The 10,415-nt window shown below is 44.0% G+C and overlaps 1 protein-coding gene across 1 annotated transcript; it reads left to right on the top strand.

Annotated features, from left to right (window-relative positions):
- The first annotated feature begins 433 nt into the window (after positions 1-433).
- On the top strand, positions 434-7,513 carry LOC123164974 (T-complex protein 1 subunit alpha). The gene is made up of 18 exons (XM_044582601.1): positions 434-603; positions 1,728-1,840; positions 1,945-2,009; positions 2,157-2,246; positions 2,333-2,419; positions 2,512-2,571; positions 2,682-2,732; positions 2,827-2,922; positions 3,247-3,312; positions 3,795-4,012; positions 4,213-4,309; positions 4,746-4,832; positions 5,195-5,329; positions 5,434-5,538; positions 6,050-6,178; positions 6,263-6,366; positions 6,877-6,967; positions 7,056-7,513. The coding sequence occupies exons 2-18, from the start codon at positions 1,768-1,770 to the stop codon at positions 7,137-7,139; spliced, it is 1,638 nt and encodes a 545-aa protein (XP_044438536.1). The 5' UTR covers positions 434-603; positions 1,728-1,767; the 3' UTR covers positions 7,140-7,513.
- Positions 7,514-10,415: the final 2,902 nt, after the last annotated feature.

Below are 10,415 nucleotides of genomic sequence, written 5' to 3'. Positions count from 1 at the left end.
AACATGAATGATGTTGCAGAACTTTTTGCAATCAAAGATGATGTCAACCTGCCGTCTAGTTGTTTTGCAACAGAAGCCTTGTTGCAAACACTATCTCGTGTGGATAAGAATAGACCGAGACATGTGGCTAGTTTCATTTGCGGCATGGGTGGGCTATAGCCACGTGTCATTCGTGGGAGACGGCGGACAAAACTCATGAAATCGGCCGGGTGGAGGAAATCATTTCCCAATATTTTTCCTTCAGAGCCTCATTTTTTGTTGACTAGTCCTTCAGAGCCTCATTATTTACCCCAAGAATTGCCTTCTTTTTTTCAGTCTATCCTCAAGAATTGGCTTGCAGCACTTGTTCAGAAAACAGAAAAAAAATAAGAGAGAGAAGCAGAGCGCGCTGCATGTCTAACTGGGCCTTCCCGACGGATGCAAAAAGGGCCTACCAGCACCCGCGCCCACGCGAGCAAAGAGGGCTAGGGTTTCTCTGCCGTCGATTCATCAAACCCGCCTTCGCCCCGTCGCCTCACTCCTCTGCTCTCTCCCGCGACACGGATCACGCCGCCCCGTCGCCCCTCGAGCACGTCGCCGGCGCGCATCCTCACCGCTGCAGAGGTTGAGCTCTCCTCCTCCCCTCCCTCTTCCATCTGCCCCCATCCCTCTCGGATACCTCTCATCTCTCCCTGCCGCTTGCGCTGCTTCTTCTCTGCCGATGCGGATGGGTGAGCAGTCGGCCACGCGGGATGCTGCCGTTACCGCGGACGGAGAGGAGGGCAAGGATGGCTCGTTCCCCTGCGCGCGGTTTGCTCGGAGGCGAGCTCCCGGCCATGGCCGCCGTGGCCATGGGAGCTGCTCTCCGCGCTCCTGTACATGCGCGAGCGCACACCCGCACGCGCGTCCACAACTGCCCCACGCGCACACGCATGCTCACAGCCGACCTGCACATGCTCTGTCCCAAACCACTTGCGTTCTATAGTACATACTAGCAGAAGAGGGCTAGTCTGACGACCGAAGAAGCTTTGGTCACGAGCAATATGTCTGAAGCAGTCCTTGAAGTCGCTATTGCTATCAAGGCAACCGCGGAGGCAGATCCTAATCTTTACAATGCTGTCATTGGAGCTCCCTGGTTTTATGAAGGGTGATTTTATGATCATCTTAGATTATCTCAATGAGGACAACAAGGCCAGGAGCCTCTCATTCGCCCAGATATTGGAGCCTTGTCGCACGCGCTGGGTCATTCTCTACCTGTCTAAGCTCAAGGGTGGAGTGTGAGCTTTGTCGGAGCCTCGTCGCACTTGCTGTGTTAATTTCTGACCATATTTTATTGTATTTTGTGAGGAATTATGCCCTTATATAATTTGACTGAAAAGGAGATGTCTTAGACTATCTCAAAGTAACGATGCCCCTATAAAATTGGACTGTAATATGGTAGACTGTGTGGACTATGGACTGTAATTTAGACTAGATTTGTGCCTATGTCTAATTATGTGAACTCTAAACTGTGCTAGGTAATTAATTTGTGTGGACTTGATGGTCCTGGTGCATTTTTCTCTTAATATGTAGTACTATATAAACTGCTTTGTGCCGTTTAAACTACTAACAAACTATATGAACAGCATAGGTGCTGTTGATTTTTTTTTTGTGGACTTGATGATCCTGGTGCATTTTCCTGTTAATATGTACTATGTATAAACTGCCTTCTGCCATTTAAACTGCTAACAAACATATGAACTCTCCAGGCCCACTGCCCCCTCCCCACTCCCCGCCCTTGCCGCCGCCATGGCGATCACCGCCCAGGTTCCGGACATCATGGGCGAGCGCCAGTCCGGCCAGGATGTCCGCACCCAGAACGGTAACTCCCTTCCCCCTCCCGCTCCTCACACCAGATTCCACGGGATTGCATGGTGTGCCGCGGGAACTATGTCTAATTCGCTGCTCAATCTCCTCCGGCTGCAGTCTCGGCGTGCCAGGCGGTGGCCAACATCGTCAAGTCATCGCTCGGCCCCGTCGGGCTCGACAAGGTACGTTCCTTCCACTTTGCAAACGAACCCTGTTACTGAAGTAGATGGGTAGCCAGGATCAGTGGAGTAGACAGGTTCTGGATCCACAGTAGTTATGAGAAAACAGCCGTTGTTACAGTCCACTAAGTTAGTGTATGCGACCTGCAGATGCTGGTGGATGATATTGGTGATGTCACGATCACAAATGACGGAGCCACCATTCTGAGGATGTTGGAGGTCGAGCATCCTGCGGCGAAGGTGATGCCTGGCAGGCATAGCTGACCTCGTTTTGTTTGAACCATTGCTTTGTTCTTAGATTTTCTGTGGTTCTTTTTTGTTTGTAGGTTCTCGTGGAATTGGCTGAGCTCCAAGACCGGGAGGTTGGAGATGGAACTACCTCTGTCGTCATCATTGCGGCAGAGTTGCTGAAGGTAAATTGATGGAGCGTCGATGCCAAGTTTTTCTTGTCTATGAGTTTCTCTGCTATTGTGCTTACACATGATGCTCCTTTTCTTTTTACCAGAGAGCCAATGAACTTGTGAGGAATAAGATTCACCCGACCTCTATTATTAGTGGCTACAGGGTAAGCTTATAATTATATGCTTGTTGCAGTACCCCTTCCATTTTGAACAAAACACAAACACGTAATGTCTTACATTACTAATACACTCTTTTACCTTCATATTCTGCCAGCTTGCTATGCGTGAAGCATGCAAGTATGTTGAGGAAAAGCTGTCTGTCAAGGTAAATGAATACTCTATGAGGAACAAATGGCAGTACAACTTTGTTCCATTGCATTCTCACTCTCACTAACATGAATATTCGTCCACACTTGTAGGTGGATAAACTTGGAAAAGACTCCCTTATAAACTGTGCAAAAACTAGCATGTCCTCGAAACTGATTACAACGGACGATAATTTCTTTGCAAATCTGGTAAGTTCCTATGGTCATGTGTTCTTCAGGTTTCTTGATCATGCCTTCTTTTTTACATATCTGTGCATAGTGGAGCTCAGAAATTGATGGTACAATTGTCGTGTATTGATTTTGGTGGCGTTTCTGAAACCTAAAATATTTATTTAGTGCATGCATGCATTTTCAGCTGCCGGTCTATTATTTATTTTGATAATGCTGCCATGTTATGGTGTTTATCGGACAAGTTACTCATGTTTGGAACCAAATGCTAGGTGTTCCGTTGTTTTTCCATTAGCCTTGGCTGAAACAATGTGACAGTTAATTAACATGGCAATGGTTTCTTAGGTTGTAGAAGCAGTTCAAGCTGTGAAGACTACAAACTCAAAGGGAGAAGTGAAGTATCCAATCAAGGTAAGCAAAGTGCATTTGGTTACAATACTACATTAAATATAAGTTTTCTATTCGTAATTGCTGTATATCAAGTTATGTCAATTGTGCTATTGCAATTGTAGATTTAAGTTTCTGGGTCCCTTCTCTCTGAATGTAGATATAAGCTGCACAGCCTTTGTGGACTCTTTAGGCAAAATTTATTTTACAGCTTGTGCTGTTGTTTTGCTTTATGCACCAATTGTATTTCCTGCTGGATGTATTAGACATCTTGATATTACACGTGCTAGTGTATAGTAATCTTACGTCTACCTTAATGTTGGGCTGTCCTTTACCTGATATTCATTCAATTCTACTGCCACTTAAAATTGTTCTCCTGTATTAATACTGTAATGCCTTCTTATGTATTGGCCATGATGTTTGATTCATTTAACACGCGGTTAGGGGAATTGTTCTTTGTGCCATTTATAATTTTGCTTGTAAACTGCTGCTCTTTTGTTCTGCAGAGTATTAATATTTTGAAAGCTCATGGTAAAAGTGCCAAGGAAAGTTACCTGCTGAATGGTTATGCGCTGAACACTGGCCGTGCAGCTCAAGGAATGCCTACCAGAGTAACCCCTGCTAGAATTGCTTGTCTTGATTTCAACCTTCAGAAGACGAAAATGCAAATGGGTGTTCAAGTCCTTGTATCTGATCCAAGGGAACTGGAGAAGATCCGTGAGAGGTATATTCATTTTTTGTAGTTTGCAGTTCATTATTATGTTTCTTTTTGTTATCTACAGAATTAATCTGCAATGAATATGCTCTCTCAGATAACCTGTTTGTTTCTAATTTCCTGTGGTGGGTCTTTATTCCTTTTGCCATTTTACAATCAATTTATTTTCTATTTTAGGGTACTCAATAGTACCTTGGTTCTTTTTGCAGAGAATCTGACATAACGAAGGAGCGAATTGAGAAAGTTCTCAAGGCTGGTGCTAATGTTGTATTTACCACTAAGGGAATTGATGATATGTCATTGAAGGTATGTTTTCATACCTCGGGCAGAGTTAGATAATTAGATTGCTTTTCCCATCCTTAATATAATTTGTATACTGTTTGCCAGCACACAAACAATTTATGTATTTGGTTGGACCGGTCCACGTTTGTGAATGTCATATTTTTCTTAGCTGCTGGTACTTTTGGGGTGGTACAGACAGAATCTGTTATACTTAAGTTAGCATAATATGTTTGTTAATTTAGCCTTATGGCAGAATTTATCGCATATCACTGCCAACTTATGTTCCCTTCCGATAGTACTCAATCTGAAGTTTTTCTCCTCGGAAGTGTCTGTTTCATAATTCATTTGGTTTTTATGAATTTGAAAAGATGTACTGGGTTGTTGTTGTGTATGTGGATGTCACTTTGTGTCGACTGTAACTAAATCTGCTGTATTGGCGTTTGATGAAACATCATTTCAGTACTTTGTTGAGGCTGGAGCAATTGCAGTAAGACGTGTGCGTAAGGAGGATTTGCGCCATGTTGCCAAGGCAACAGGTGCAACAATGGTATGGCTTATTTCTTCATATTGTCATATTGCCGATTAGATATTTATGATCAAGGAGTACTTCCATAATTTACACTCTTTAATCTCAACCACGATTTACCTGATTTTGTTGAAATATTACTAAAGTTGCTTGCTTCTGTTTAAAAGATTCTAAATGTCGGAATGCATTTATTTGATGATTTCCCGTTTCTCAATATTTGCTATTCCAGGGTAGCAGCTTACCAGTCTTTTGTTTTGCAATAGGACTTTGTTAGTAATAAAACAACTTCTATCATTGATATTCCCAAGTAATAATGCAAACAATTACTTTCTCAAGCCAAAATGAACTACGTGTCAGTATCCTAAATTAACAAGAATCTGCAGGTGACTACTTTTGCTGACATGGAGGGTGAAGAAACATTTGATCCATCATTCCTTGGACATGCCGACGAGGTCGTTGAGGAAAGGATTTCTGATGATGAAATAATTCTGGTGAAAGGCACAAAGAACACAAGTGCGGTAAGTATTTCTTCATGCCAATGTTGAGCTAGCTTTACTACGACGAATGACAACAGCATTAGTTTGAAAGCTAGAGGCATCACAATTGCTTTTCTTTTATGCAGGTTTCCATTATACTCAGAGGAGCAAATGACTTCATGCTAGACGAGATTGAACGGTCTTTGCACGATGCACTCTGCATTGTGAAGAGAACTTTGGAATCCAATACGGTAGGACTTTTGCTGATGTTCTTCCTTTACTTGTCGCCTTGTTGTTTCCCTGTTGTCATGATTTATATGGTGTGAGATCAATCTATTTGTTGTCTTTCTTTAGCATTTTTCTTGCTACCAAGTGTGAACCGGGAGTTAAAAATTTAGCTGGTGCTTTATTTTTCTTGTTCCCAGATTTGATATTTTTCCAAGATTCTTTTGTATATCATGCTTGTTGCTGGTCCATACTATGCCGTTTTTGCAGTTTTCTTTGAGGCCTTGTTTTCAATAGCTCCAATCCCAGTTCTTGAGAACTTTTTTCATGCTTGAAGGAGAATAGGAACAGTTAAAAAGCATCATTTAAATTAACCACTTTATTCTGTAGTATCTGCATATCTCGTCTGCCATTTCACATAATAGCGCTAGCATTAGATCTTCTTTCCTGGTCGGTGAATATAGTTCTGTAAGTTATCGTCTCCTTGTAGGTAGGAACTAATCAGTAGTGTATCTAACATGTATATTGGTCATGCAGGTAGTTGCTGGTGGTGGTGCTGTAGAAACTGCATTATCTGTGTACCTGGAGAATCTTGCTACAACTCTTGGATCCAGGGAACAACTGGCAATTGCTGAATTTGCAGAATCTTTGTTGATCATACCAAAGGTTTGCTCAGTTATCTTTGTACCTATGATACTTGCATACTGAACCACATGATATACTAATGGGAGCAAGGCTGTGTGATGACAGGTCCTTGCTGTTAATGCCGCAAAAGATGCAACTGACCTTGTTGCAAAGCTTAGGTCATGTCATCATAAAGCTCAAACAAATGCTGATAAGCAGCACTTATCAAGGTACTTCTTGAGTTTATTTATCTCTGTTAAAGATCTAAGCGGATTATGGCTCCGCTATGTTGCATAGGCCTTCGAAGACTAGTTTCACCACCCTCTTGAGGAAAGTAGTTATGCTCTCTGGGATGTGCATATTGAGCAATGATATACTTTCCTGTACACAGCAAGCTCCATCTCAATGTCCACTTTGAGCTTTCTTTTGTATCACACCAGAGTACTTATGGTTTTAATTTTGAACTTAAGTCGTTGAGCAAGTACACCTAAATGCATAATTTGGTAACAGTAACTGCTTTTAGATATTTTTTTAGTTCAATCATCATTCAATGTCCTTGCCCACTGCTGTTTTGTTCTGCTACTCCCTCTGTCCCAAAATAACTCTCAACTTTGTACTAACTTTAGTACAAAGTTGTACTGAAGTTGAGACACACACTTTGGGATGGAGGGAGTACTTCACATGTTCAGTTTGTGTCTTCCGCTACTGCACATGTTCAACTTTGTTTGAATTTGCTGCAGCATGGGTCTTGATCTGACAAAAGGTGTAATCCGCAACAACCTTGAACATGGCGTCATCGAGCCAGCAATGAGCAAAGTGAAGATCATTCAGGTTGGTTGGCGCACTTGTTGTCCGCTTGTCACCCATCGTGTTCATGCCTAGATCCATGGCACATCTCATATACCTTTTTCCTCTGCAGTTTGCCACAGAAGCAGCCATTACCATTGTGAGGATTGACGACATGATCAAGCTTGACAAGGAAGAGTCTGGCCAAGAAGAGTAGCCACATGCCATTTTACGATCCCTGGTTGCTGTTTGTTATGCCATGGCTGGTTGCTTATAGACTCTTAGATGCTGCTTGTGATTTTCCTTTTCTTCCTCTTTGTATTGGCGGACGTTCTTGTAGAATGTTGTACGGAAGATGGATGTATGGGTGATTGAGTGTGCATCATTATGTGTGGGTAGTAGGACTCGTGAACGGAAGCAAATTTTGCCTGCCTGCAGCTTTTAGGGCATTGCTGATAGTTCATGCAAGTAACATTGTTGTCATATATGTATTGATCCACTGTTACCACTGCTTCAAAGGAAGCTGCTGCATCATGTTCGGCCCAATTAATATGCAGTTGCTTTGGTTTAATATATGTGAGCAATTAGACACTTAATACTTGATGAAAAGGATGTTTAGCCAAAATAAAGTAGACAATTTGAAATCTTTGTATGTAAAAAAAAGAAGAGAATTTTACACCTCCACGTTTGTGTTGGTAGCTTCTGTAGGTTTGTTTTCCCATAATTTAATGCTTGCACATTCAAGGTTATACTCATTATGTGGCAAGATTGCAACTTGAGTAATTTTTTGTGTAATATACGTACTAGACTATTTGAGTATGTATGTACTACTTCCATTCGAAAATACCTGTCATCAAAATGGGCAAAAAATGATGTATCTAGAACTAAAATACATCTAGATACATCCCTTTTATTCATTTTGATGACAAGTATTTCCGGACGGAGGGAGTATGTATGTATATCGAATCATGTTGGCAACCTTGTTTCTTTTGGATCAGGTGAGCATGTTTGGTGTTTCTTTTCTTTTGCGGGAAGATGCACATGTTTCAGCTTATTAGTAGCTTACACTTGGGCGTACAGTCTAGATCTCTGGTGTACGTCTAGTGTTAAATGTGTGCAGCGGACTCTACCCATGTGTAGTGGTCCGTTAAATCATGACTTAAGATTGATATACCAGAGAAGAAGCAGTAGAAAGATTTAATCATGGTTGGGTGGTATTGGAAGCAGTTTTTTCTTTTTTGGGTGGTTGGCAGTCGATCCAGTTCAAGAGCATGTATGGCTAGGGAAGGGCGAGCGAAATTCAGGATTCGACGCCATCTTTAGTATAGTACGTACCTTACGCGAAAATCCATCTCTGCATCCGAGCTCATCTGTACCCGTGCTGATGAAACAAATCAAAATAAATACTACAAAAATTCAAATAATTCCATTTTTTTTGTGTGTGGTAGACACTTTTTTTTTTGAAAAAACTTTCAATCTATTCATCTTCTATCATGGCAGTACAATGAACACTAGAAATAATAAAAATTACATCCAGATCCATATACCACCTAGCGACGACTACAATCACTGAAGCGAACCGAAGGCGCGCCGCCGTCATCACCCCTCCCTCGCTAGAGTCGGGCACAACTTGTTATAGTAGACAGTCGGGAAGTCATTGTGCTAAGGCCCCGTAGGACCAGCGCACCAGAATAACAACCGTCGCTGATGAAGAATAACGTAGATCGAAAGGATCCAACCTGAAGACACACGAACATAGACGAACCACAACCAGATCCGAGCAAATCCACCGAGGATAGATCCGCCGGAGACACACCTCCACACGCACCACCGGAACGGGGACTAGGCGGGGAGACCTTTATTCCATCTTTAGAGAGCCGCCGCCGTCTCGTCTTCCTGAGTAGGACACAAATCCTAACAAATCTTAAAGGAACGACTAACAACGGAGCCCTCCCGCCGGCCCTTGCCAGGATCCACCGCGCCCCCATGGCCCTAGGGCCACCGGAGACGAGGCGGACCTGCAGCGGAGCCGGCGAGAGGCACGAACCCTAGCTTTTCTTGAAGGAGGAGGCGGCGGCTGGAAAGAGTTCCTGCATAACTATTTCTCCTACCTTGTGTGGTAGACAATTTGATGCGTGAGACCCGCTTCAAATTTCAAGTCATTTGGACATTTGATCAGCTCTCAGCAAGAAAGACAAATTGGGGGTCTGTAAAAATATTTACTGTTTAGGTACTGTTTTGACCTAATTTTTTTTTGCCGAGAGCTGATCAGATGTCCAAATGACATGAAATTTGGAGCCGGTCTCACGCATCAAATTGTCTACCACACAAAAAAAGAGTTTTTTGAATTTGTTTGAATTTTTCCCCATAAACTGCGTAACCTCTAACCTGCAAACTGCATAACCTCTAACGAATCAGCGGTACTACTCGTGGCAGCGTCCGGTCGGCGCAAAGTGTAGCACCGCCGTTGGTGGCTCACTGATTTAGCAGCCCTCGCTACTCAATAGAGTGTGTACGCGCCGCGGTCGGTCCTAACGAAAACTCCAACTCGCCTACACAAATTGTCCGCGCATGGCAGTTTGAGTTAAGATGAAAACAAATCACGGCCCGTGGGCTGATGCAAATGGACGAGCGCCCGCTTCTTGTCTACGCGCGACCCATTTTTGGCTCAAATTTGAGCCGCTCTGCGTCGGCGCTGACACAGAGCGGACGCGCATGACTCCCGCCCTTGTCCTTCCCCTGGTCCGCCAGTCGGTGGCACATTGATCATTTCCTTCTCTTTTCCATCGTCAGCCAACACACCCGGCCATCCCATCCTCGCCGCCGCCGCCTAGTTTCTGGCCAGGCAGCCGCCTACTTCCACATACCTCCTCCAGCAGCACACCACGGCCGGCGGCCGTTCTTGCTGGTGTCATAGCACCGCCACGTCCACGCCACCCCCTTGCTTCCGCCGTCGCCAGCCACGCTCCAAGCTCGGCTACCTCGTCACCGGTCGCCTCCACGCCGACAGGCCTGCTGCCTGGTTTGGGAGAGACGCGAGGCTCTTCACCGGCCGACTTCTTTCTCCAAGTCCGCTAGGTGTTCGACGTTTCACCCGCAAGGTACAAATAGATAGTGGCGATGAGTACTTTTTTAACAACTTCATTTGCGATTCAGATGATTCATCGTCCGACAATGAGGAGTTTGTGGTTGCTACTTTGGTCGTCCATGACCATATTACTAGGCAGTGGCCAATGTTTAGGGGCTTGATCTCGGGGCATACTCCGGCTGAATCACAACAGAGAGAGCGGCCATTGCCTACTCTGGCAGGACTACTTCCAGTCCATTGACCCACTCTTCAAACACAACCTATTCCAGCGTCCCTTTGGATGGCTAGACATGTGTTCGATCGTATCTAGGAGGGGTTGGTGGCGTACGATAAGTATTTGGAATGCAAGGAGGATGCTCTGGGAGAGGTTGGCTTCTCCTCTTATCAGAAACGCACTACTGTTGG

The sequence above is a fragment of the Triticum aestivum genome, chromosome 7D, assembly GCF_018294505.1.
Source record: "Triticum aestivum cultivar Chinese Spring chromosome 7D, IWGSC CS RefSeq v2.1, whole genome shotgun sequence".
NCBI classification, from domain to species: domain Eukaryota; kingdom Viridiplantae; phylum Streptophyta; class Magnoliopsida; order Poales; family Poaceae; genus Triticum; species Triticum aestivum.
The sequence above is the reverse complement of the archived record's forward strand: the minus strand, read 5'-3'. Positions and strand labels throughout refer to the sequence as shown.

Bases quoted from the DNA above. Each gene is read 5' to 3' on its own strand.
- LOC123164974 (XM_044582601.1), top strand. From the start codon at position 1,768: ATGGCGATCACCGCCCAGGTTCCGGACATCATGGGCGAGCGCCAGTCC. The intron at 2,572-2,681 runs GTAAGCTTATAA...ATATTCTGCCAG, and splicing joins CTATTATTAGTGGCTACAGG to CTTGCTATGCGTGAAGCATG. The intron at 4,310-4,745 runs GTATGTTTTCAT...ACATCATTTCAG, and splicing joins TTGATGATATGTCATTGAAG to TACTTTGTTGAGGCTGGAGC.